The 26,698-nt window shown below is 49.8% G+C and overlaps 10 protein-coding genes across 10 annotated transcripts; 6 read left to right on the top strand and 4 right to left on the bottom strand.

Annotated features, from left to right (window-relative positions):
* Positions 1-601: 601 nt before the first annotated feature.
* Aspvir_001450 (ribonuclease P subunit p20 family protein) lies at positions 602-1,382 on the top strand (the record flags this gene model as incomplete). Its single annotated transcript, XM_043266572.1, has 2 exons — positions 602-674; positions 730-1,382. 2 exons carry the CDS (start codon positions 602-604, stop codon positions 1,380-1,382), a joined length of 726 nt encoding a protein of 241 aa, XP_043122507.1.
* Positions 1,383-2,621: 1,239 nt separating this feature from the next.
* Positions 2,622-4,923, bottom strand: Aspvir_001449 (putative cytoplasm to vacuole targeting Vps64; the record flags this gene model as incomplete). The annotated part of the gene is made up of 2 exons (XM_043266571.1): positions 2,622-3,743; positions 3,805-4,923. The coding sequence occupies 2 exons, from the start codon at positions 4,921-4,923 to the stop codon at positions 2,622-2,624; spliced, it is 2,241 nt and encodes a 746-aa protein (XP_043122506.1).
* Positions 4,924-5,832: 909 nt separating this feature from the next.
* On the top strand, positions 5,833-6,471 carry Aspvir_001448 (MGR2/ROMO1 family protein; the record flags this gene model as incomplete). The annotated part of the gene is made up of 5 exons (XM_043266570.1): positions 5,833-5,887; positions 5,961-5,987; positions 6,053-6,082; positions 6,137-6,227; positions 6,348-6,471. 5 exons carry the CDS (start codon positions 5,833-5,835, stop codon positions 6,469-6,471), a joined length of 327 nt encoding a protein of 108 aa, XP_043122505.1.
* A 2,835-nt stretch (positions 6,472-9,306) lies between these two features.
* Aspvir_001447 (uncharacterized protein) lies at positions 9,307-9,666 on the top strand (the record flags this gene model as incomplete). Its single annotated transcript, XM_043266569.1, has 1 exon — positions 9,307-9,666. One exon carries the CDS (start codon positions 9,307-9,309, stop codon positions 9,664-9,666), a length of 360 nt encoding a protein of 119 aa, XP_043122504.1.
* A 1,118-nt stretch (positions 9,667-10,784) lies between these two features.
* Aspvir_001446 (leucine-rich repeat domain-containing protein) lies at positions 10,785-12,429 on the top strand (the record flags this gene model as incomplete). The annotated part of the gene is made up of 2 exons (XM_043266568.1): positions 10,785-11,413; positions 11,463-12,429. 2 exons carry the CDS (start codon positions 10,785-10,787, stop codon positions 12,427-12,429), a joined length of 1,596 nt encoding a protein of 531 aa, XP_043122503.1.
* A 1,307-nt stretch (positions 12,430-13,736) lies between these two features.
* On the bottom strand, positions 13,737-14,607 carry Aspvir_001445 (uncharacterized protein; the record flags this gene model as incomplete). Its single annotated transcript, XM_043266567.1, has 3 exons — positions 13,737-14,119; positions 14,183-14,272; positions 14,352-14,607. 3 exons carry the CDS (start codon positions 14,605-14,607, stop codon positions 13,737-13,739), a joined length of 729 nt encoding a protein of 242 aa, XP_043122502.1.
* An 853-nt stretch (positions 14,608-15,460) lies between these two features.
* Positions 15,461-16,367, bottom strand: Aspvir_001444 (uncharacterized protein; the record flags this gene model as incomplete). Its single annotated transcript, XM_043266566.1, has 3 exons — positions 15,461-15,578; positions 15,634-16,208; positions 16,266-16,367. 3 exons carry the CDS (start codon positions 16,365-16,367, stop codon positions 15,461-15,463), a joined length of 795 nt encoding a protein of 264 aa, XP_043122501.1.
* Positions 16,368-16,870: 503 nt separating this feature from the next.
* Aspvir_001443 (PA and RING finger domain protein) lies at positions 16,871-19,506 on the bottom strand (the record flags this gene model as incomplete). Its single annotated transcript, XM_043266565.1, has 2 exons — positions 16,871-17,234; positions 17,291-19,506. The coding sequence occupies 2 exons, from the start codon at positions 19,504-19,506 to the stop codon at positions 16,871-16,873; spliced, it is 2,580 nt and encodes an 859-aa protein (XP_043122500.1).
* Positions 19,507-20,896: 1,390 nt separating this feature from the next.
* On the top strand, positions 20,897-21,273 carry Aspvir_001442 (uncharacterized protein; the record flags this gene model as incomplete). Its single annotated transcript, XM_043266564.1, has 2 exons — positions 20,897-20,981; positions 21,038-21,273. The coding sequence occupies 2 exons, from the start codon at positions 20,897-20,899 to the stop codon at positions 21,271-21,273; spliced, it is 321 nt and encodes a 106-aa protein (XP_043122499.1).
* Positions 21,274-22,659: 1,386 nt separating this feature from the next.
* On the top strand, positions 22,660-24,597 carry Aspvir_001441 (uncharacterized protein; the record flags this gene model as incomplete). The annotated part of the gene is made up of 1 exon (XM_043266563.1): positions 22,660-24,597. One exon carries the CDS (start codon positions 22,660-22,662, stop codon positions 24,595-24,597), a length of 1,938 nt encoding a protein of 645 aa, XP_043122498.1.
* Positions 24,598-26,698: the final 2,101 nt, after the last annotated feature.

The following is a 26,698-nucleotide window of genomic DNA, read 5'->3' as shown; positions in this document are numbered from 1 at the left end:
GTATGCAATATTCTAGACCCTGATGCCATGATTGCGGATCCAACCTTGTGGGCTCTCCGAACCTTCTTGAGGGCAACAGTAAAGCCTGAAATGCTGCTGAATCCTGGGCTTTGGTCAACCACAGCGAGGCAATCTTCCATAAGAAACAATAGTTGCATGATGTAAGGCACCAACATAGGACTTACTTGAATCTTATCAGAATCGCTGCATGTGCACGAAAGGCGTGTAACCGGTGGTGAGATATATTGTTCGCAGTCGACTGCACTGTGGATTGGTGTTTTGCGGTTTCTGAGCGCTGCAGCCCGATCCTTGGATACATAGGCTTTAGAAGCCTTTTTAGAATGATCTTACCAGACTGCTGCAAATGAGTACATAAAGTTGAATGATACTTCAAGACTCCAACAACTCGTCGAGAACAAAGGCGGATCTCTGATTGGTCGGATCCAGGCACCAAGGCACCAACACCGCGAAGTGCCAAGACCAACGATATGAACTTTTGATGATAGCATCATTCGTAGCATCAGTGCAGCTGCACACAACAAGAGATACGGAGTAATAACGCAAACACTGGTCAAATCACCAGACTACTCCCATCCACAACATGGCCAAAGAACCCCTCGCCAAGAACCTCCAGTTCGAGAAAAAGAACAAAGACATGCTCAAGATCCCAAAATGTACTTGTCCAAATCACCACCTGACTGAACGAACCCACTAACATAACCAACACAGACGCTCGCGTGCAAAAACGCCCTATCCCCCATGCCCCCGTCGCATCCCCCTACGCCGGCGCCTCGGTCCCGAAAATCGTCTACGTCTCCACCAAGTCCCCCTTCATGAGCGCCGTCAAACGCGTCCAGAAGCTTCTCCGACAAGCCGAAAAACGCGCCACGGCGGCGGTCAATCTTTCAAGTAGCAAGAGGACAGATCGACAGAAGCTGGCCGAGGTAGCGCGCGGCCAGGAGCAGCTGAGCAAGGAGGAGGTGTTTGTCAAGGCCACGGGACGGGCGATCGAGAAGGCGCTGAGCGTTGGGCGGTGGTTCGAGGAGCGGGGGAACGAGTATGCGGTGCGGGTGAAGACGGGGAGTGTGCTTGTCGTCGACGACATCGAGGAAGACGAGGAGGCGAAGCGGAAAGCGATCGAGGAGGCAGAAAGGGTTTTGCAGCAGGAGCAAGCGCAGGAGAAGAAGAAAGACGACGAGAAAGATGAGGGTCAACGCGCTTCAGACCAGTCTGTCGACGCTCCCGCGCAGCCTGTATCGAAATCCGAAACGAAGAAGAGGAAACGCGCTGCGAATGCTCTGGCCTCAGCCTCCGGTGAGGAGCTACCAGAGACGCGAACGCGATGGGTCAACATGGTGGAAATCGCCGTGACGCTCAAGTGAACACTCCCGGATTACGGTGCGGGAAAGCCCCCTTCTCAGATTGCATATGCGTCTCAGCCTCATAGTGGCTATAAGTGGGGTCCTTCCTACTTTCCTCCGCAGGACATGTCTCCTGTGACGGACCAAGGAGAACTCCATACCGATCGGCACTCTGCCTCAGCGCTAGCTGGCACCGTGTGAGGCATCATGCTTGCAGAAAGCCCACCGCGTTTATCTAGTCGACGCTCCAGCACCCATAGCCACAACCCCATCGCCTCCGCTACGATTCTAGTCAACAGGCCTGATGGTAGCTGACTCAGGCCCAGCCAGGAGGATATCCAGGTGGCCGTGATGGGTGGTGGTGCTTCAAATTGAAAGAGTATGTCATATCCCTCCCATGGGCACTACGCCTTGGTGTCGCAGTTCGAAGCGTGGGTTGCATCAATGTGGTGGACTATCTTATCAGAGAGATATGATCATGATCCAGGCCCCTGGATCACCCGCATATAAGCAAACAGCTTGTGGTGTAGCGATAGGTGAAAATGCTTAATTCAATAGTTAAAAGCTATCCACTAGTGCAGCAGAGACTTTTCTAGACTATTCAGCTCGCGATTCAAATGCAGACAAAGGAATGCGTAAGTTCGCTGTAAAGTTTAATCGTAATCTCGAGATTTGAGATACTGATTAACGCGCAGAAGTGCAATCACAAGGATGGGCAATGTATGATTATGCATTCGTAAAAGAGAACTTCAGTCATTCATCGCTTCGCGGAAAATCTCAAAGGAAGTGATGCTGCTATGATAGAACTAATACACAGAGGGTGAGCCCTACTCGACTTGCTGCTGCCCAGGAAAGAAAGAGACATTAACATGAGACGATGAGGAAACCAACTGCTGCCAGAAAGTCGTAACTGGGTCAACAGGGCGCTAGAACAGGAGGAAATGTGGAAAGGTCCGGTGATGCAGGTTATGCAATGGCATAACTGCAGATCAAAAGAGAGTAACGAAAACAGCAAACACCAAATACCCCAGCAACCAGTGATAAGAAATAAATCAAGGGCCGTGACCAGTGTACACGAAGGAAAAGGAGAGAACCAACCAGTGAGAAGCTAAGTACTCAAGACAAGACAATAGATAGGAAAGGTTAAAAGAGGGAGGGAAAGGTTGAGGGCCAAACAAGATGACGACGATGTTCATATGCGCTCAACACCATGATTCAAGACGAGGTCCCGAAAGATGAGGAAGACAGTAAAGAAGACAATTACTTGTCCATCTTCTGCCATCCGTTTAGGTATGCCATAAGGCCTACCCCTAGAAGCACCACTCCAAGCATCGACGCATACGGGCTGGTCTGTTCTAGAACATCGTGTCTCAAGGGCTGTTTCGCGAACGCCGTGCCAGAACCATTAACGTTAGTATATGACGACGACGGTGTCGTAATTGGATGTGCTTGCTTCTCGACTTCTCCGCCTCCAACATGGCTGGCGTCGTCTGTCGCCGAATCATCGCGAGTAATAGCAATCTCCTGCGCTGCAGATTCGTTGCTTATCTCGCAGTTCTCTGCACGCTCACGCCGTAGAGTCTCGATCATCTCCGCCAGTGACTTGCGTGCTTCCACCGTCTCACTCTCCGCTTTCTCTGCCCTGTTTCTAAACATTGCGACTTGCTTTTTCATTTCCTCCATTTCTTCCATCATCATCTCAAGGCGAAGTTGCAAATGATAAGCCTGAGTGTCTGCTAGCGTTTCTGAGGTGGATGATTTGTCTGAGTCCGAGTTAGGAGGCATTTCGGCGTTGGCAGGCTGCTCATGCGCGTGCTTCTCGCTAATCGCCACATCATCGGGCCGAGAACCCATACCCGGTTCGAGCGATTTTCCGTCGATGCCCTTTGCCTGCAACTCCAGACTTCTGGCCTTCTCCTCAGCAGACTCCCGCGCGTTACGTTCTTGCAGCAATAGACTCTCCAACTCCTTAACACGGGCACCCTGACTATCCAGCTCCCGCTTGGCGGACGACAATGCCTCGATCAAAGACAGAATCTGACTGGACTCACGCGAAACAGGAGAGTTGTTTGAACCTAATTTCGGCTTCTCTGTGTCCGACCGTTTAAGAGGAGAGAATGCATCGGCACCTGTGCGGGGTGGTGCATCAGGCTTTTCGGGAAGTGGTTGCTGCGGTGGTGGTGCAGGGGGATCTGAGAATCTTGAGAAAGAATCGACGCGCGGCATCTTAGGTCTGCCGTTGACTTGACGCGAGACACCGCTGTCTGGTGGTGAGTGCTTTGCTTTCTCTTTTTCTTGCTGACCCGGTTTCATCAAAGAAGTCAGAAAGTCGTCGGTTTGCCGCAGATCTTGTGCTTGCTGCTTTGCCTGTTTCATTTCACTCTAGACGCAAAAAGAATTAGTCGGAGGTCACGCTCAGAGGAAAAGTGAGCAACAAACGTACCGTAAGCCGCTTGACAATTTGTTCGATGGAGATTGGAGAATTCCAGTAGTTCATCTGACGTTGCTGCTGCAACGCACTGAGTTGACTGCTCGCAGCGCTTTGCGAGCTTCTATTGCTCATCGTGCTCCCGGAGCGCCCTCGGAGATGCGACAGGGGCTGACTGAGCGGGGAAGGGAGAAGACCGTTACCAGAAGCGGGATCCAAATCTCCTAGAGTGAGGTCGAAGATGTTTGGCATAGTCCCATAGATCCCAGCGTGCTCAACTTTAGCGGAGACCTTGTGATGAACGATAGTCTTTTGATCCTCACTGACGATGTCAATCCCCAGCTCCAGGGTGTCGTTTTCCCGAAGTTCGTGTGGTTCCGACTCGCGGTTCTCCGGAGACAGGCGCTGGCCATTAACAAAGGTCCCGTTCGACGATTTGACATCTCGAATCCAGATTTTGCCAGTCTTGTCCGCCCATATCTCGGCATGTTGTCGGGAAAGCACCTTGGAATCGAAAAACCCGTTCACAGGGGTAGGAACAGTTTTCGCATTTGTCTGTCGTCCAATTCGCAAAATTTCTGGATAGAAAGGAACAGTAATCTGTTTCTTTTCAAAGGTGCCGTTGATTGGCAGAAGCGTCAATATGGCCGGCGGCTCCCCCGATGGCGCGCTGCCAGCACGGACGCCATTCTGCTGAGAAGACTGGAGCATGTGCTGCGAGGGAACAATAGACGAAGGCTGATGGAGAGCGGACATGGCCGAAGCAGCCCCGGGCCCAGAGGAGAAAGCAGGCATCACCTGCGTACGCGTGGTACTCACTCCAGTTGCCGGTTCAGACTTGGTACTCGGCCAAATGTTCCTGGAGGACTTTTTCTTCGAAGACCAGGTACCAGATTCAGAGTTGTTGCTTTGTACTGCATGAGCGTTTTGTGGACCGGCAACTACGGTGGAGGTGGAGGAGTTTGATCCTAAAGACGACGAGGAATTGGATCTCTGAATCGTCTTCCGTGGCATGAACATCCGTGAAACTTCGTCGTTCATTGAAGTCAGAGCTCCTTGTCCTCCTTTACCAGAGTCGTACCATCCCAAGCGAGGACCCTCTTGCACACTAGGCGGGGATGCAACAGCAGTCATGGAGAAACGGGCTGGCGCGATAGACAATATCAGAAACTCAATGTGCCAACGCCGCCTATCGCATGGGCGCGCAGTCGAGGAGCGAATCGATAAATGGTCGGAGTATCAATGATTTATCCAATACCAAGATCGTTTGCGAGTGTTGATGATGAAAACTAATTGATGCCGAAGTATTGCGATGCCCGGGCTTTGATCCCTGTCAACTCTGAGGAGGTCACGTTAGCATTGTTTCGATCCCAACATAACCGAACTCCTGTCATTTCACCAAAACAGGAAGCAGATATAGAGTCGGTGAGCCCTATGTTTAAGAGACGAAATGCCAACCTACCTCTGAGACCGAGATCTGGAGAGCAAAGTTGAGATAAAGTATGGAAATGAGACACTGGGTGCGTCAAGTCAAGGGAGCCGTGTGATTCTTGGTTCGAGCCGGGGAAGCGACCGGTTGATGAAAGAACGCCGTCCAAGGGGAAGGAAGGAGGCACGAGACGGGACGGCCACCTTATACAGGCTTCTAGACCGTTGAAGCAGCAAAATCTTGACGCACAAAGGCTGAAAGTTCCAGGACAACTTCTCATGGGATGCACAAACACCACAGCGGGAGAGGAGGTCAGTTTAGGCCTTTGGACGCCTGAGGCCCCTACTCACGTGACTCTGCACGTGCCATCATGGAACAAGAAGCCGCTTCACTGTGCATTGGATGTCCTTCAGGGTCACGTGCATCTGACGGAATAGGCCCGCGCCTTGTAGGTGGAGTGACCTTTCGGAGCTTTTGGCTGCTCAAGAACAAGCTTGCTTAGCATCAAAGACCTGCACAAACAGCATTGAGACGCCGGCATCCTACCTTCGATATTTGCTCTAAGCGTTTGGTGCATTTAGTAATACATATATCTCCTCCCTTGTCCCCCGAAAATGCCTGTCGTTGCAGCTCCGCCTCAAGGCCACGGCCCCTCTACCTTTGACAAGAGTGAGTTTGGAGGCCGCTGGGACATTTGACGATGTCCATATACATCTTTTGATATGGGCTAACTCCGTGACAGTGAAGATGGGTGCTCTGATGGGATCGAGTGAGTCTGCGAAAACGTACCGTCCTTTCGCATGGAAGCGTCGCTAATCAGAGCTTCTTTTCTAGCCGTTGGTGGTATCATGGGATTTATCATCGGTTCGTGCCATTGAAGTACTGACTTACGCGAATATATCGCTTACATGGTCTAAGGAACTGTCACTATCTTCCAGTATGGCGCTGGGCCTAACGGCGTGATGCGCACTCTGGGAAAATACATGCTTGGTTCGGGTGCAACTTTCGGGTAAGCTTTCTTTGCAGCCAGCATGATACATTTGAATTTGCCGTCTGTGTTATGGACAGATGAGTTTAAAATTGTTCAGGCCGAGGTTCTCGTGCTAATGTGATACTTGCTTCCCAACAGTCTTTTCATGTCGATTGGTAGCGTTATCCGTACCGAAGGACCTCACAATGACGCTTGGTTGCGTGCTCGGGGACCCCCGATGATGCTTCCTCGTCAGTCTCCTCTACGGCCCATGCGTCAGTAGGCGAACAATACTGCTTCTGCCGCAGAAACTGATGAGGGGGATATGTCACGACCCATGGGGACGACTTGTACAATAATATCTACCGGGATGGGAACCTTGTACTGCAGGGAGCAAGACACGCGGTATGGCTATTTGCTTCTGGATGGTTGCAAAATGTCAGCGCAGCGGAGGGACTCTCCCTACATCATGTACATAACATGGAGGCATTGGACATTGGGTCGGATGGAAGGTGCCTCCAGCGATGCACTTTTTTCTGGCGTTGAACCAAGGGATATCATTTAATGAGAGATTGATGAGATGTCAAATCAATTGGTCACATAACATTGATATGAAAGCAAAGCATTCATGGTTAGTATGGACAGAGCTATGGTATACACGCAATCATTAAGTCCAAAAACAGTGGGTTCTTGTAATGTTAAGACTACATTTGAACAATGAATAACTGGAAAGTCACTCAGCAGCTGCATTGAACAACTGGCCAGACCGAATGCTAGCATGTCGAGGCTCGAATATCTACGAGGTTCCAGGAAGCGGACGACCGCCTGTAACATGGCAACTAGGCATCTTTTGAGCTCGAACTAATCCCGCCTCTGATGAGATGTATGATCATTAATCATTGTCCCACTGTCAATACTCTATTCCCACCGAGCGGTCGTAGGCTGTCCAATAGATGCTACTAGCTTTGTTCAAGAAAGACGTGACTGAGCGACTGCAATAACGCGCTTTGACCTGATCACAATTCTGCCTGACGATGTAGTGAGCTGGCGGTGACACCGACTTTGGACAGGTAATATAAAGTGATAATGCAGAGATACATGCATGGTCACCTTTTTACTTCGTGGAATACCGATCATCATGCCCTTGCTTCGACAAACGATGATCATCGGCACACCAGAGTGGGAAGAGAAGTTCGAGCTGTTGGTTGGTGAACCTTGACGATCATGTTGATCTGGACGCCTAGATTTCAGTAGGGCAGAATGAAATATGGGGCCATTCTCATAAGAGCGACAGAAACCAGTAGTCTACACCGTAGAGCCGAGGCAGTGAGGGAGATGATCTATGGGAGATATTCTTTGAAGTACTCTTCGACAGAGTTGTGTACACTCAATCAAACCTTGACCATTAAGGTAATAATGTATTATTGTTGCGGCAGCTCGTTTCTCAATGATGATACTGCTCCTCGTGACCTCAGACCTGCGGAAACCAATTCAGCCTTAGGCACAATTGGGTGCAGGAGCCCACATTTACGTGGGTCTTGGCTGGATTTTCAGGAACAGCCGAACAGGTGGATGGACTTGGTGGCATCAGTGGCATGGCCATTTCGCTTGTATCCCACTGAGTTGGTTAGTCCCTTCGTAAACGGCGGTGACTAGTCGAGAATTTTTACTTTGCAATTTGCCATCAGGGAACTATTGGAGTTTAGCTAGCGCATGTAATTTCGCTATTTGTCGACGCGATTCGCCCCGGAGGCGCGGGTTGAGAAGAGTCATATTATTACGAGAAGCTTACCGTGCGAAATCCTCCGAGACGACGACTGTTGCGCCAAGGGGTGGGTTTAGGTACCTGAGGGTTCAAACTCCAAAGGTGCGACAATCAACATGCCTCTCTCAGACCTGCGTGAAACAGCCCCGAGACAATGGAGGTAAGCGCAGGCGCCAGAATGAAGTTAAAGAATTTGGAACCACCATTTCTGCAGGAGTTGAATGAAGGACAAAGGTCCCTTAGACGTGATGCTCAAATAATAAAAACATTTTTTCTGTTGCTTCTTCCCATGATAATTTCGCTGCTCCTCCCCAGCCAGAACTGCAACCCAATAAGCTCCGTAGCAGTCTAGCACTAGGCTCTGGTGAGGGTCCATTTAATTAAATGGTCCAGTAACTTCGATCGTACCTGACGGAGCGACGATGCACCCAATTTCCAGAGGAGGCACTAGAGATGGACTAATCTCGTTTTCCGGGGCTCCTAAGGCCCCTGCAGCGAATCATCCCATGGTGTCCGTGGGGCGATTTTAAGTTTTTGAAGTCGCATGCACAGTCGAACGGGTTCTGACCATCCATCAATACCACTAGTGATCCGCTTTGCTGACGAGGTCTTCCTTCTTCAGGAACCTCCACGGAGTTCGAACTAGCCAGGCGGCTACAACTTGATCCTCATAATTCGCTCCACAAGCCTAAGGAGAATGTTTTCATCGTCCGTCTGGACCATTAGACTGCTCTTGTTCATGAACTACGTAGTACTAGCAGTGATGGCGAACCAAGTCCCCAACCAAGTCAAGTCAGTCCAATAGAAAACAAACACAATAAAAACTGTATATTAGTGCAATGGAAATTGATGGATGGACAGACCCCTTGCGATTGGTTAAGAATTTGCCCCCAAGGCCAAGCTGCACAGCACACTCATGTTGTTAAATAATAAAGCGCCGCCCCTGTCTGGTTTGGAATTTCTCCTTCATAAAACCTCCTTCACACGTTCGTTGTCTGGGGAATATTATTCCACTTACACTCCTTCTTGGCCCTTGAGCAGTGCTCCCCACGTTCCCTACAATAACCTCCTTTGCTTCTTGACTCCGGCGCTCACTCGTTCGCGTACCGAGTCTTGAATTCTCAGTTACTCCTTTATCCCAGTCATTCAACCTTGGTCTACCTTGCGCAACTATCGCAGTTTACCGTACCGGTTCCAATATCACGGTTACACACCTTGCTCTCTTGCGCATTGCGTTCCCAATCCTTGACATCGGATAAGGATAGCTTGATTGATTCATACGAATATAGCGCTGTCGCGTGCTCAACATCGATCTCCTAAGTGTTTATAAACCCAGTGATCCATACCGTCAATATGAAGATCAACGCCATCGTCTCGTCCGTGCTCTGCCTGGCTGCGGCCCAGCTTGTCGCCGCAGATACCGTCACTTCGACCTATACCCACACCATCACCAAGACGCTGGTTCGCGTGACTACGGAAATCCCAGGAGCCTCCGCAAGCGTCAGCTCCTATGTCATTCCCTCGACCGCTGCTACTCCTTCTAGCAGAAGGATTGCCAGCAGCAGTGCTGCTGCCACTTCGACTCCTGCGTCCAGCACCCCGTCCGCATCTGCCGTCGTGAATCATTCCGGAGCGGGAAGTGTTGCTGATGTTAGTATGCCTGTCGCGCTTGTCGCCGGGTCCGTTGCCCTCCTTCTGGGTGCTGCACTGTAATTGAATGAACAGCCATCCGACTTCGTTTGCGTTACAGAGAAGTACAATGCAAGAGCTGGACTTGATCAACATTGCGCTCGTCGCACCCATTCAGCTTGCGGACGAGCTCATCGAATTCTCTTCTGCGCGGAAGTGAAATGCAGGTGATGCCGTCATGGTATATCACCTTGTTACCTTCGACTGCGCTCTTCGAATATATTTATTCCTTTGATTCTTCTTTTCTCCTTACAACTTCTTCTTCCCCCTCGTCTGAGATTTTACGATTTGAAGCATGAGGCAGGTGGTCGAGGCGCTTTGGATTCATATACCCCTTTTTACGACTTCTTCTACGAGTTGATGGTGATTATTCCCCTTTTACCTCCATGATGTCTACCGGTCATCCGGTTATGATCACGGAGTTTTGGTTTCATTCGACCTGCGAGGTGGTTTGTTGAGCTTGGAGGATACTATTATGATGCATATAGCGTAGTACATAGGCCAAATCAATAGCAATTTAAAGCTGCCTGTCAAGATGCATTTTTTCTTCAATAGATAAACCGTCGGCCTTGTTTCGTTTGATTGCATTTCTGCTAATCTCATGTTACACCACTAGAATGGTGACACACAGGTTATAATTACCAGTGCATCAGATCGATAAGATCAATTCCCCATGTTGAGCTTTAGATAATATAGTTCGCCGATCAAAATGAACATGCTCGATGCTCAATGCTTAATGCCTCCCCCTCCCCCGTCTGATCGCCAAGTGGAGTCCAACGAGGAACACCCGGCCTGATTGGCAGAGCGCGTGGAGGTGGAAGCCGACGCGTGCGCCGTTTCCAGTAAACAGTCGACTGACCACTGGTAGACCGTCACCTGTCGGACAGATTATCTGATTCCACATTCTTGCAGACGTCATGGCTTCGGCACGCCTGACCTGAGATTCTCCCTCGTGGTCTCGATTGCGCCTGCTCGCTAAGGTCTGTTGACGTTCGTCGCATATTCGCTTCCCCACTGCGGAGGTGACGCGCCACAGTCCAAAACAAGCGGCGTGATCGCAGGGAACAAAGATTTCATCTCATTGTTTTTCACTAGGTAATAACCAATTGTTGAAATATACTGAGAAAAGAGTTGCGCCCAGCATGGATAGCGAAGTCCCTCTTCCCCCGCCGCGACGAATCCGGCACCGCTCCCCCGCCGATGCCAGTTCCTCCGCTGCGAAACCTCCATCAGGCTCCTCGTTCAAAAAGACATACCGACTCTCGCGTTTTGATGACCGCTCCAGCCAGCCGTCCAGTGATCCTGCGCTCTTCTCCAGCGATGATATCCCTGCGTCTGGTCTCGAAAACTACAACCCCCCCGTCTCCTCTGGAGCTGCAGCTGGCAGGAAACGACGCTACCGGGGCACCTGGTGGGGAGAGATGGCAGTCGATCCGAAGCGGAAGAGGGCAGATTTTAAGGATAAGCGGCTTGTGGATAGCGGTGTGTGGATGGGGAGTGATGAGTCGACGGCGGAGTCGCTTTTGCCGTCCGAGGATGCGTTGATGTGGGGGGAGGACTTGATGAGGAATATGAAGAGTTCTACACCGGCTGGGGTGGGAGATGAGGGACAGATGGGTGCGATCAGTTCACAATCTGGGAATTTACGGCTACGTCAGGCGGTGCCACAGCCAGGGGGGTTCAGGAAGGTGGTGGAGCCGAGGGAACATCAGCTTGCCAGGACGATTGTAAATGACTGTCTTGAAAAAGGGCAGGATAGCGTCGACTTGAGGTGAGATTATCCCTGATTGAGTGGTGTGAAACTGCGCTAACTCTTGCAGCAATGGCAATCTGAGAGCGCTTCCGTCTGGCTTGCTGCTTCCTCTTCGATATCTCACCAAGTTGCCCTCAGTCAGAGAGCCTCCAATATCGGAAGAGGGCTACAGCTCCTTGAAACCGTTTCTCCGTCTGTTCCTGGCTGGCAATGCGCTTACTGCAGTTTCGGGAGAAATATTCGAACTCGACTCACTCAGAGTTCTCAGCTTGCGGAACAACAAGCTGACAGAGATTCCTCCCGCTATAAGAAAGCTGACAATGCTGCAAGAGGTCAACCTTGCGGTCAATCGACTGCGATGTCTTCCTTGGGAATTACTATGGTTGATCAAGAAGGGTGACCTGAAACATCTGATGGTCCGACCCAACCCCCTCCTTCAGGTCAATGAGGTAGAAGTTACAAGGTGGTACTCTCCCGATGGTAGCGATGCAGCATCACCGGAGGAAGCGTTGAAATCGTGCCATTATGAAGGCCCCGCACCTGAGGAAGCATGGGCCCCAATCCATGTCGCGATCAGCCCCGTCCGACGGTTCAACATGGAGGGTATTCCCACAACGGATGGCCCAAGCAGCAACTTGCAGTTGAGATCATCGGATGATGCACCGTCTCACGTGCCCTCGCTGCGTGAGATATCTCTCCTGGCTTTCAGCCAGTCGGTCTATTGCGATCAGATATCCGAGTCCGAAATGATCGGCTATCCGGAACTAATGGTTCGCCTCCTTCGACAGGCTAAGGGTGTCAGAAATGCTGGCGGTAGGAGCTGCTCGATATGTCACCGGAGCTTCGTAATTGCTCGCACCGAATGGATTGAATGGTGGGACTGCAGTACCTATGAGAACGGGCTCAAGAGACCTCGATGTCCTGGGGAGCAATTACGTCCCTTGCCGTTTCGAAGATTTGGTTGCAGTTGGGCATGCGTTCCTGAAGCCGAAGACGCAATGCTCCAAGCTCAAACTGGTCAGCAACAAGGCTGATAGGATCATTATTGGAGGTTAGCGTGGGAATGTGCATTTGTGATTCTAAGCGTTTGTCGATAGACTGTATCATGTGTGCTGTACATATGCTGGTGTATATTCGCCATCTTGCCTTGATCGCTCGTGAGCTCAAGAGGATGTCTGTATGATTAGCTCTGCAGGTTTTCATGGAGAGGCATTTACCTAGTATCACTCTGTTCTGATTTACTGTATCAGACCCCTCACCTCACTGTGGTTTTTATAGCTTGACGTACTCGTCAGTCTAGGGTTTCATATCCATAACCATAGCGGTATCATATGCCAACATATCCGATCAGACAGGGAAGAACCTCCGTAGTGTCGATAGCAGCTAAAGATTACGGACTATGGAGTACTGGTATCACAATATGCAGAAGGGTTTGTATGTTGAATCTATAATCTATGAGTGCATTCCAAGTAATATAGCGGTCTGCCCTTGAGCTGCGTGGACCACATCAAGAATATGAAAATTGAGGGGAAAAGGATGACAAGTACTGCAATTACAACACATATAGACTATCAACTGCACTATGCAAGAGAGGATAAACTAAGTAAGTGCTCTTTGGATTGTAGCACTACCTATATAAGTTAAGTGAAGATATCCACAGTGGGGGACATGGGAGTTCGGACCAGAGAGAAGGGTAAGTCATCAGCCTTAAGTTTAACCTTGGGTGATCTGTTCAACTAACTGCCAATAACCATACTTTCCAGGGCTTCTTGAATGGTCCAAACCTGGGAATATCAGAATTATCCTCAGGTTCTCGACACACTGGGCCGCGAAAACTTAGTCTAAAGACGATAGTTAGGATACGGGAGGAAGATAAAAGCCAATACACACTGGGGAGAATCATATCGATGATAGGAGAAGCTCGTCACATGTTGAATGTCGATATAGGCGTCTGAATTTGTTGGCCCTGAGGTATCTCTTCGTACCCGCATAAGAAGTACCTAAAGAGGAAATTGTTGCGGCGGATGGTATTGTAGCCCTAATTCGAGCTCTTGGCTCGCTCCTAAGGTTGGGCAGACATGATGCTGATAGCTTCCTGAGACGCCATAACTAACTTGATATGGGCCCGTGTGATGAAAGTGTTGATTTTCACAAAATGCATCTGGAGATGATTATAAATATGAGTGAGTGTCTGGTGTAGAAAACAGAATCATCCGCTCAAAGAACCAAAGCTCTACTAACGTCGAAAGTCAAATAGGAAAAATCGCGGAAATGTTTGCCCTCGCCATATTCTTATGAGTGATTTCCCTCAACATACTCATCTATATGACCTACAGGTAGATTATGACTGAACTACATCCAATTTCTTCCTGAACCTCAACTCGGTCAAATCCTCCGGCTGGCACACCATCACGCGACAACCTTTGATGTCCGGGCGGGCCAAGATCTGCTCGTACGCAACAGCAAACTTGGACGCCTTCATCGCCCCGAACTGGTCCGCTGCAGCATCTACCATCACGAACAAGCCGAGATAGATCTCGTTGAAGCGGACATTCGTATCCGCGTTGTCGAGGCATGCCGCGTTCGCCATGGAGTATAGCGCGCCCTGTGTCATACTGGCTGCTGCGCGACCCCCGTTGTCTCCGCTTGCGCCTGTACACAGCGTCCAGGTGCTTGTAGGGTCACCCTGCTCGAGAAGATAGGGGATGGTCGCTTGATAGGCGACTGTCGACACGTATCAGTACTTTCCATATCTGTGAGACTGCTAGGACATGGCCACAAACTCACAAAGGTTTGGCTCAAAATTGACCTGCATATGCTTCCGTAACTCCTCCGTGGTGAGATCAAGTATCGACGTCGTTTCGAACAATCCGCCAGCTGCCCCATGACACCAATCACGCTTCTTGTCAACCAAAACACTTGTCATATTCACACTCCGACGGAAGTACAGACTCACCTGCGGCATAAACATGCTGAAACGTCGGCAACTCCCCCTTCCGCACTTTCTCCACCACATCCTTCACTCCCCGATCAGACATGATGTCCGCCTCTACCGTCGTGATGCCCTCGCGAGTTCCTACATTGCGGAACAGCTTCTCTGCCGAAGCCTGGTTGCGCACGATGGCAAGGACGTGGAGTTTGGAGCGCAGAGCGGCGTGGATGGCCGAGGCGCCGATATTGCCTGTGGCGCCGACGATCAGGACTGTCTGCATTTAGTTTGTGGTGGTGGTGATGATCGCTAAGGTATGTTGGGAGTCAGCGCGATGTTAGTGCGTGCTTCAGCATTTAGAACACGGAAAGATAGGTTCGTCAGACATATATAGGGCATTTCTAGGCAGCAATCTGTCGCCGTTATGTTCTTCCTACAACCCCACTGCTATCTCTCTCACCCAGTCGTTGTCGTGTCTGCATCCTCAAGAGGTAATGCTCGCATGGCGTTCGCGAAGCTCGGACTCCGAACTAAAACCGGGTATGAAAGAACCGCTTATCTCCGTGCTTACCACAGTTCTTGGGAGCCCTCATCAGAGGTAAGATTCGAGTTTCATTAGATAATCCCACAGTTCTTGTTTCAGAAGCGTTCATTCCGCTTCTGCTTCAATCCCACCGTCAAGTCTCGTTAAGACATCAAGCGCACTGCGCTCGCTAAGCTTGCATCCAATCCGCAGAGTGGGCACAGTACTCCAGTGTGGGATGAATACCGCATGAGCAAAGTTTCGTTGCATATGTGTGTCGTGCCAACCTCAAGCAATTTGAGATATCATTTGATTGGACACCATGTCTTGCATCTCCTACATCGTCAACATGAAATAAAGCTATATTTTCTCTAATCCCATAAGATTCACGTTGAGTTCTGAGGAGTATCTATCCACCAAAGCTGCATAATCGTACTCGGTGCTCACAGCTGCTATCACCCGGGGTGGGAATCTGATCTTGTGCATGGCGCAGAAGTGGGTAACTGAAATGCTACAAACTTGTATAAATGATTGAAAGCCATCTGTATACTGAATTCGATAGATATTATTCGTCATGTACCAACGCAGCCCCAAGTCCATCTTAGACCCAATCCTACTGCATAGCCTTCTCCATATCCGCAGCCCACAGCGCCGCACCCACCGTATTCGTAAACGAGAACACCAACGAGGCAAACGGAATCATCTCGAACAGAAACGCAGCCATTCCAAGTCTGCTCTCAGTTAGCAATCCCATAAGCACAGCACAAAACCAAAGGTGAATCATACCCGGTATACCCTCCCTGGTTCTTCCTTACCCACTCCTCTCTCTTCCGCTCATCCCACCCCTTCAACTCAAAATACCTCAAATGCGCCACCGGTCCAGTCTTCTTCCCCTGCATATACACATACAACAGCGTCCCCACGACCGGAATGAAATTCAACGGCAGCAGCATCAGCGACCTCACCAGCGCCGATGGCCTCATCCGCTCCAGCGGCCGGTTCAGCATCCTCCCCAGTCTCGACACCGCTCCACCGCCAGAGGCATTGATCTGGCGCCCGCGTGCGACCAGCTCCGTGTGTCCGCGTGCGACGAGAGTGCCGTCAAAGGTATCCGTCAGCGCGTCCGCAAGGACAAACGAGCGCGCGAGAAAATTGGTGATGGTCGAGCTTTCGCTGAGGACGAGCAGGGCGGCGGAGATCGGGGCCAGCGGGCCACTGGTGAAGGTCATGATGGCTGCTTGCGGGACGTAGGTGAAGAAGAACATGGCGGTTGTGACGCCGAGGCCGAGACCGATGGTCTGGACGGCGCGAGAGATGAAGGGGCGCCAGAGGTCTTTGTGGTAGGAGAAGAAGAGAATGCCCTGCATCATATGTCAGACGAACAGTTATTCAGAGTGCTGTCGGGCTTCTGAGCTCACTTTCACTGGGTAGAGATACGCGCCTGACACGGCGACGTCGTGGGCAACGGCTTTGAAATTGTCTTCCTCTTCGTGGAGGGCGTCTTTCATTTTATCCGCCATTGTTTATTGAGTCTCGCAATGCGACTGATAGTTGTGATCCCAGTGTAGCCTCAGTATGGAGAAGAACTGTCAATTGGGTGTGGTGCGGTTGGACTGAAGAGTATCGTCGAAACAAATAAGGACGGACGCAGCGATGACGTCATGTGGTATCACCAACTAGGCCGTAGATTTCCTTGTCATACATGGTAAGGTGTCTTCTGAACAATTTTGACTTGTAGGTAATCTGTCTATAATGCAAAAGCCTGTGTATACAGATACCTAATAACCAAGGTTTGATAAGATAAGAATCCGTCCAGTCACCCTGCCTAGCCAATTGTGTTAGTTGTCATGGACCGAGCCTGCACTCCAAGTAGACAACGCCCCCAACGCCTAGCCAAGCTTATTACTCAATACCAAATGTTCGCTAATGCAGTACATCCCAAGTGTCTCGAAGTGAAGGGAATATCGTGATGAACAAAGACGCTAGAGTAGAGAGAAAAGCAGATAATAGGGCTGCCCCCTCTTCATCGGTCGTTATCCGCCCGAGTCTGATGCCAAATGGTCTCGCCACTCAAGGCTGAAAGGCTAAGCGTTGCCAGATTCCTCCAACTGGAAGACGGAGGCGCAGAGGATGCATGGCCTTCTAGTGCCCCCAAATCTGAGCCTCGGTGGTGTTCAAGGTCGGAGGTCTCTTCCTCACTCGAGTTCGTAATGAGCATAGGGGCGGATGAAACGATTCGATGGGATTCGGAGCCACGACCATCATCACCATCGGCCATTCGCCGTGGCAAGTCGCGTGATTCTGTAGTTGTGTTTTGAGTCACGGAGCGAACGACGTCTCCCTTACAGATCGGGCAAGTCCGCCGACGGGTCGTCAGCCATGGAGTTCTGCGCCTAAGTTAGCAGACTGTAGAAATACGAAACCGGCAGACAGAGCTACTTACATGCACTCCGCATGGAACTCATGGCCGCAGGGTAGGCTCATCACTCTGCTTTGCCCATCGATGTATTCTTCAAGACATACAACGCATTCCACCTGTCGTCCAGTGTACTTGCGCCGCCAAACAGAGGAGGCCGAACCAGACTTCTCGCCTTTTGCCGGGTCCATCTTCCGAGTCTTCTTGGCTTCAGATGTACTGCTACGGAAGAAGGAAGAGCGTGACGGGGTCAGCTCCGGACGACTCCGAGAGCCTAGCAACGGGGAGGTTGGCGAGACTGGTCCGGGACTCGAAGATCGAGAGGAACTTGCTGCAGACGAAGGCGTTGCGATTGTGTGGTAGGTCCTCACCGGAAGGCGGTCCACGATGGACTTCGGAGCCCGCCAACGCCTCCGACGGATGCGAGATCGAATCAATAGGAGAGCATACACGACCGTCAAAGTGAGCAGAGGACTGACAACTAGAACAAGCAGGGTATCGAAGAAGGGGCTTGTAGACATGCTTGCTGGTGTCAACGTAACCCACAGGCCCGCATGTTCGGTAACCTTGGCATTCTGATCGGTATTTCCGCGCATCTTGTTGTTTGCTGCTTTATCCAACTTGGCATCCTCTGTACGTCTAGGCGCAAAGAAGCGTTTGAAAAACCAACCCTTGTCTGATGCAGTGTTTCCAGGAGAATTTACTGGAGAGCCGTCACGCGAATGGGATTCTTTGTTGTCGCTGGATTTATCGATGCTCCGATATTCACCGCTTCCTGGAGTGATGCTACCGCCCTTCGGTGAATTAGAGGTCTTCTTTGAGCTCTTTGCATTTTTGCCCGACTCAGTCTTAGCCGAGCTTGCAACGCTACTTGGCGACGGCAGAGAGGTGCTTCTGGGCGCTACAAGGTCTGGATCTCGCCAGTCCTGCACACCAATGATGAAGCCATCGCCGTCGGCAAGGCTCGACACGCTTTCGGAATTTTTGCGATCATCAGCAGCACTGTTGTGTGCAACTTTATTATTCGATTGTTGCTTATCACCCAGCCGAACCCAGTCAATGTTTCCGCTGTTAGGTGGCCGTCGACTGTCTTCAAAATTTTGCCAAGCGCGTCCATTGTTGCTCCTACCCAAACCTAGTAGTGACAGGAGAGAGTGGAAAACTCCAGTTTTCGGTTTTGGGGCAGTCTGAAGCGGCTCATCTACCGCAGCCTGGGGCGTAGGCGTGGAAGACGGGGTAACCGATGTGGTTGTTGTTGGACTCACACGCTGCTTGTCCGGACCGCCGGAGAGTACAGTGCGAGTAGATCCGGTTTTGTCGTCCAAACTTAAATCTGCTCCGGCCTGCGGAGGCATCAGAGATGATAGCAAGTGTGCTGTCGTGTAAGACGTGAAAACGGCGGGTATAGTCACATTGGACGTGTCCCCTCGAGCATACATCGTCACGAGACTTCCCCCTCGCGTATCATCACCAACAATCACGGCGATCGCTCCGCGTCGTTGAGCCCATTTGACCTTTTCCAGAAAACCACAGCCGCCTCTGCTTAGCAACACAACTTTGCCATTTATCTCGGCGCTCTCCTGCAAGGATTGTATATCTGCATGGGCAGCCGGCTTATTTTGGCGTTCTCCAGGTTTTTCCGGCGCACCTGCATCTACCACATCCGAATCAGGTAAAGGGTGATGGAGATGGTCATCGGTGCCGTCATTCGTCGAGGGTGGAGAGGCTCCGCCAGCCGCAAGATGTTCGGATTCTGATTCTTGCTGGGGATCAGCCCGACGTTGACCTAAAGAGGCCGCAAGACCATCCTTAATACCAGATGAAGAGGTCTTGTCTGCAGCTACCGTTGACTTATCCGGACTGCGACGGCTGTCACTATCCCCCCATCCTGGGATATCCGAACAGCCTAACTCTCCTTCCGCGCCACCACTAGTTTTCTCCCCAAAACCACTGCCCACCCAGAGTGGGCCACTCAGTCCCTTATCAGAAAGTAGAGGGCCAAATGCTGCAGGTCTGGCCAGGAAAAAAGTCGAGTTGTCATCGGTAAGGCTGATAATAGCGGATGGTGGGAAAAGCGAGGATGGTATATTGAAGGAGAAGAGAGCGTGAAATCCAGTCGTTTGACCAGCGAGCGAACTGGGATCAGCCACACGAGGAGATGACGAAAGAGCCGAGAACAGGGTAAGGAAGATCGGGAAGAAGAGGATACAGAAGACTATAGATATTAGGCGTGGCGGTCGCATGGTTGATGATTTTTGGGGAACAAGAAATCCAGATATGGTCCTGCCAGGGAGATTGAAATTGATCGAAAATCGTGATTCAGGTGCAGATGTCCTCTTGTAGGCTGCTGTTTTATGACCAATCACAAGGTCGATCAAGGGGGATAGAGCCGGACCTCATGAGGACAATCACGAAGCGGACGGAAGGGCAGGAATTTGACGGAAACGCTATAGAGACAAGGAGAAATAGAAGAAGATAAGTCAGAAACAGAGAACTCGATGAGAAAAGAGAAACGGCAGGATGGACAGGCTGTTGAAGAGAAGGAGGAGAGAAGAGGGTAGAAGCCACCACCACCACATGGAGCGATCGTCACTGCATCAGAGAAACAACAGAGCAATAATAATAAGTAGGCCTCAGGCAGTCACAACACAGCCTCGGAGTCACGGGTTATGCGGGACTGAGGCGGCGATCCATCAGGCAACAAACATTCTGTTTCAACGGCGGTATCACTGTATTGTACCTTGGCATTACATTGGATGTACCTTAGCAACAAGTATCAAATCTTGGTTAATATTTCCACTTAGTACAATGATTACTTTGAAAGTCGTAAAAATAATGAGAGCACCACATATGCAAACATTCAAAATCAGCAACCGTTTTTTCCCCTTTGCTAGAAGCTCAAATCAAATGATGGAGGTACTTGGCGCCCTCATGCCTTACCTGTCTATATTTTGTAATGCATTTACCTCAATCCCCACATCATGCTACCTACATTTAGACTGTACAGACTACAGAGTCCGCACAGCCCGCCCCACATCTTCAACAGCTCAGTTGTGCTTTAAATATTTTTAATTATCTTTTGCAATTTAAAGGCATGATCGACGAACTGCTCACAAGTCACCTAGAGTCGAAGACTAAGTAAGCGAAGAGTCGACTCAGTCTATGACTTTGTTTTGTACTACTTGCTTTACGGAGTACCCTGCTTTTGTCAATGAACACAAGACCATGTCTTCTTAGTGGCTGTCACGAAGGACTACTAATAAACACTGTTGAGGGATAACCCCCCGCCAAAAAACATAACCATGATAAGGTAGCTCATGGTACGAGGCCAGTGAGGCTCACTGTTGTGTCATCACTATTGTTCTTTACCACAACTCTTCATAGAGCGTCTCTGGATCAGATGACGCTGGATGACACAAGACTGATCCCACCACTTTACGGTCGATGGTGGTCCTAGCCATACTTCAAGACCTCTCTAAGCTATGGGAATGATTGGTCCTATATCGTCACGCTTGCTTGGTGGCGGGAGAATGTTCGGCTCCTTATATAGTGAGCCAGGCATCGCTCGATTAGACGTCCAAGTGGCGGGAAATCATCAAATCGATTCAATTTCAGTTGCAGAAAATCGTCAACATGTCCAACATCCTCCGCAAAGTCAAAGATGTCATGAGTGGGCGTCTCAATGATCCCAACGACACCGCTCAATACGATGACGGTGGTAAGTAGATGACTGAGCGAACTTGCGTTGTGGCACCTGGTCTGACTTGTCTGTAGATAAACGTACTTACAATGATAGCGCAAGCGGTAACGATTTCGGATCTGGTGTCCACGATACTCTTCCTGGTTCTGGCAACAGTAGGCCGAACGTTGGCGAGACCGAGCGAGACAGGAACGAACAGCCTCCTCCTTCTGCAGAGAGACATCGTGGTTCGCGAGGCTATCATGGGTCAAATTCGAGCACTGAAAACTATGCAACCGCTACAAATGATTACAGAGGTCCCACCAGCTAAGGATGCTTGGAACCAAGGTTGATGATATTCTAGACGTACCCTTGACTCGTCCCGTCAAACTAACGATACTTATAGTCAATTTAAGTTGATCGTCTCTTAAGGTCACGGCGTCCCTGGCGGCGCTACCATGCCATGAGATCGACGATAGCCTGGCCCTGAAATTATAATAATATGGAGGATGTCTGTGGTTCATTCAAATATTCGCATGGAATCAAATTCTTCGGTACCTATCAGATGAAACTAAAACTATGAGTATATGTAGGAGTGTTCCTATATGTGATATTGGGTTCCTGCTTCGTAGATCATACGTTTTCTTGAAGAACAAACGCTGGCTGTCTTATGTTTCGCACCTTTCATGATAAAAAGTGGCGTACAGGTAGAGACTAATTTCGATCTATATATGCTCGGTGTGTAATGTCTTCTCTTGGCCTGCTTTTGGTTACTGGAAGTCTTATCCGGCCCCTGGGACTGCTCATGACAGCCTGAAAGATAACCCTGGTATATCCACCTGGCAAGACCTCTATAGACCAACCCGATTATCATTCAACGTGCTTTCCCCAAAGACCTTGAGTCCGTGATATCGATCGGTCCTGATCAGATAACTCTTCTGGCATACCCCCTTGTTGAGAAATCTGAAACTAGTTCATCCCTCCACATCTTCCAGCGGGCATAGAGGCGACTCAGCCTTCTGCATGTACAAAAAGTAGCATTTAATTGAATAAGTTGTGTTCAAAAGAAAGGACAGTTGCTATGAATTTACTGAAATACTGAGCTGGGGCGTCCGCAGAGCCATCGATCGAGGTTTTGACAAGTCCTGGCTCACTGGTGAGAGCACTTGCTCCTCCAGGTGAACATATGACAACAAATAGAACAAACAGGAAACACATGGGTGATTCCTTCTGGGAGTAAACCATCACACCTTCCACTACAACATCCCAATCTTCGCATCTTCTACCACGTCCATCACAGCATCTCAGGTGAGCGGGTCAAGCAAGTGACTAGTCTCTCAAGCGCAGCACGTTACGCCTTGGTCTCGGCACCATCTGAGCTCCCAATTCGAAGGCCCCCATGTTGAGGCTTCTTGTATTTTGTCTCTTCTGCAGCAACACAAACTGTCTGCACCAGCCATCCAGTCTACATTTCTCAGTCCTCCCATCAAAACTTTTACTTACATCAAAAGACACCCATTCTACGCATGTCATTCTTGAGCTTCAAGCATTACGATTGTTTGAATCCCGTTTTGGCCAGCCTCTCACTCTTCTCATAGCTCTCCCCAGGGCACGAAGCATTGTCGAGCGCTGTCTCTATCATCCCAAGCCGAACATCAACATCCTCGCGACGTGCATTCCACTGCTTCTAGTCGGAAACTCTCACAGCAAGCCAACCATGATGAGTCAGATACTGTCTCGCAGTCATCAGAGTAAGCCGGTTCTAGCCAGAGCTGCTACAGGAGATGGCATAAACATGGACGTACAGCATGAGCTGCACAGTCTCGATGACATCGCTTCCTCTCGACCGGTTGCATTGAGTGAGCTCTGGAACAGAGCAAGCTTGCGTGGCAAGGTCACAAAGCCACTGAAGCCCCTGCAGATTGGTGGTAGACGGATTCAGGATGTAAAGGAGATCTCAACTGACACTGAATCCGTTGTTGTCGCACAACGCAAGCCTCGGGCTCGCCTTACTCCAATGCACCGCTCTTATATCGAGGCAGGTCACCACGAGGGTCAACAAACTGAAATATTGCAACGCTCCCGTATTCGTTCGGAAGCATACTATCCGACATACGCATATGAAGCGAAAGAGCACCTCTGGCATGAAAAGGCTGATGGTCATGTTCAGCAGAACCCGTTAAGCTACTGCGACGGCTACGATCCTTCCTATCTTCAGTGTCTCCGCCACGATTATCGCAGCGTATCAGATGGGCTTTTCTTCAAACATCAGAACTTCTTGCAATCCGAACATGGTATTTGGCCTGCAGAACCGTGCGCGGCGCCCAACAACACTCGCGTTGTCTCCTACGAGCAATGCCCCGTCTCTGATCATCAGTACATAAAGGAGTCGTACATCGAGCTCCCGCATGGCGGCATCGACAATGGATATGATCAGTCAGGATATGGGTCGCTGGAGGCTCCGGACTACCATTATACCCAGAGAGACGTTCATAGGACGGCCCTCCCGATTGAGAATGCGTATTTCGGCCAAGCCCAGGTCAATTATACCAGTCACGACCCCGTTCAAGCCAATGCAGAACTTTTAGAGGTCGTTCGCCAAAAGCTTCTGAGAAAGATCTCTAGTTCAGATCGGGCACAGATTTCAGGCACTGCGGAAATTCAGGCTTCCAACCCTATTCGAGTTTCCTTACCATCTCATGACAGGAAGTCAAGCTCTGCTGAGAGCGATTCGTCCAAAGCTAGCAGCAAACGATCGATAAAAGAAGAGGCAACTGCCTTCCTTCAGAGCGTCGTTGAGAACTCTCAACTGGATACCAAAGGAACCAGGTCTCAGGATCTGACGGTCCAGTCCGAGGAGTCTGCTATTGTTCGGCTACAACAAGGAAGCCACGAAGCAGAACACATGAAATCACTATCTGTTGGCATGTGCGACCGTCATGCAAGCTTGGAGGACGCACGCCCAGTCAACCAACAGGTCAACCTTCCACACAAAGGTACCAATTTGCTTTTGAAAGCGGGCACTGATGAACACCTTCCTCGCACGACGAATCATCATCTTGTTCATAAGGGAGATATTGCAAAGGGCAAGCAAGAGAACACTTACGATAAGCCGCTTATAGCTAACAGCAAGGCTGTCGCACCTCCACCGGGGCTTCCCATGCCCTTGGAACAACAGAAGACTACTGATTTCTTGTTCTTCGATTCCTTGGCACCAAACAGAGCTAGGCTCGAGGAAGCGAATTCCTGGTTTCATACCGATAACCGGGGTGCAAGTGAGCTCCGACAGCTGGTCTCATCCATGGCTTATGACTACGTTGAGAGAGAAGCACTGCTTCAAGGTAATTCTCGCCCTACTTCAGAGACTACAACTGCATGGCAGACGACTCTGCTTCTGGGAAATGTTATTGCCAATCTTCAATTGCATGCGTCCGGTGATCCTACCAAACAGGCAGACTACTTTTCAAATTACGGAGTGGTCGACTCGGGCTGTTGCGAACCCAGCCATGGCGGACGCCGCAGTTATTTCTTTCAGGACCCTGCAGTTACCCATTGGAGACTTCCAACCGATCGAGCCACCGCAGAAATGAGAACCGAGTCAGAAGGTGAACTCGCCGGGCCTCAAGTCTACGGTCAACCTTCTGGTACTTGGTAGAAGCTTTGAACAGTTTTGTGGTAAACCTTGCTTTTAACGGACCCTGTGAATTGGTAGATCACGCAACAGGCTTGAAAGCATGGATAGCATGGATAACATGATAGCGGGTGGGCTTCTATATGGTGATGGAAAAGGAGAGAAAGAGGATGGGGGTTTTACAACGCAGGTGGTCCGGGGAATAGCTTTCGGGGTTTGCAGTGTAGTCAGGAGATCTAGGTGACCTTGCAGCTTTTCATAGCTCTACACAACCTGGGAACTACGACTTTGCTTCTACAGTTGGTAAACTTGGTGCCGGTCCATTGTAGGAGCCTAGAGCTAATTTTCTATGGGAAAGCATTCGAATAATCTTTGATCAACGCATTAATCCTTTATGCAGTCGTGTTCTGTACTTGCCTCCTCTGTCTGGTATCTCCCAAGATCGAGTTACAATTGCCATAAAATGTATAGTTTCAGTGGCCTGCTCCGTCCAGTTGATGACCGGTCATTTCTTTCCTCACCTTCCTCCTCCGTGAGGTCTTCCAGCTTCCCATCCAGTTATCTTCCATCCATCCTCATCCTCTGAGCGGGAAACTCTTTTCGTATTACTATTAGGAAAAAGTCTTCTATCCTTCGTCTTCAAATTTCATCAGAAAGCCAAAAGCTGATCTTTGTGTTCACAATCAAATAACCGTCTAAGTATCATTATCATACATTTTGCAGCTCCCCCATCACATTTAGTTCAAGGACGCCGTTCTGTCAAAGTCTCAACTCTAAACCAAGGATATTCAAACTTTTCATCGCAGCCTTTAGTCGCGGACGTCTTTTCTCAATGTGTTCCATTGGCAATCGAGATCATCCTCAAAATAGGGGTCGCTATTGGAGGTTAGCTTCGTCAAGTATTATCTGCGAGAACGCCTTGCCGCCAATTGTTAGGAAACCCTTGTAAATGTCAGCGCCATGCTTGACAACCAGTCCCAAACGACGGAAAGGCATTGCCCCACCATTGATTGATAGCGGAGTACTCGTGCTCGTCCCTCTTCACACTTAGTTAACGCGTTCAGTACCGAAAAAAGAGCCCTTGATATTGATTAGAGCAGACTTTGGCCCCCGCCATCAGCTGTAGAAGTTATCCTATACAAACCTTAAAAGACACGGGCGATAGTTGAGCACTGAACACCCGCGATTAGTAGATGCAATTCTGAGCATAAGCAGGTATTATCTGATTGTGTTATTCCTGGTGGAATTGGAGATTTGAACTGGGGTTACACCAAGGGGCTCTCCAACATCATGTGATCAAAACACCTTGCAATTGATTGCTTCGTGTAACCCCTTATTGCCCACCATCTGCCCACCGCACACCTGTTACTCCCCACTGCTTACCCACTGTCCATTGACTTTCTTTCAAATCTTTAATCCAAATGCCAGCACCGGTCCACGGAATGAGGCGATTTCGAAAACTCAGAACTCGGAGAATTGACAGAGACGGTATTCGCGGTCGAATTCAGAAGACTAGACCGGTTATTTCGGACGAATGGATTCAGAAGATGCTTGAGAGAATAGAAAAATGTGCGAAGCGGCTGAACGCAGCCGGTGCACTTGAAACAGATGATATACAGAAGTGGCAACGTGATCTCTCAAATATTCGAGGGGAACAGGAACAATATCCGGGAAAATCAAAGACACAGAAACGACACCAGATATACACTGCGTTTCTAAAGAGGTGTATTCAGGAGTTTGGCCCATACATGGCCCTTTTGTGCTCGTGCGCGCTTGCATGCAGACCGATAGCTGATGCTGGAAAAGACAAGAGGGATGCCTTGATTGAACGCTTAAAGACGAAAGATCTCATGACAGAACGTCTTGTTACACTCGCTTCAAAACATGGAGTGGCGGGACATCCAGCCGAAGACTTTCAGTTTGAGTACACGCCCAGTGTTGAAACTACACATGCCATTCTCAATAAGATGAAGGAAGACAATTTTATGAGGCTCATATGCTCGATCTCGGTCGAAAGTGCGGAAGAACGGCCCCATTTGACATTTGCGATAGACCGTGACATTTTCTGGGATATAGTCAATATTGCGAATGCTGATGACAGGGTCACTTACTTCATTGATCAAGA

The sequence above is a fragment of the Aspergillus viridinutans genome (assembly GCF_018404265.1).
Source record: "Aspergillus viridinutans IFM 47045 DNA, scaffold_1, whole genome shotgun sequence".
Lineage (NCBI taxonomy): Eukaryota > Fungi > Ascomycota > Eurotiomycetes > Eurotiales > Aspergillaceae > Aspergillus > Aspergillus viridinutans.
This window is presented reverse-complemented; position numbering and strand designations above follow the sequence as displayed.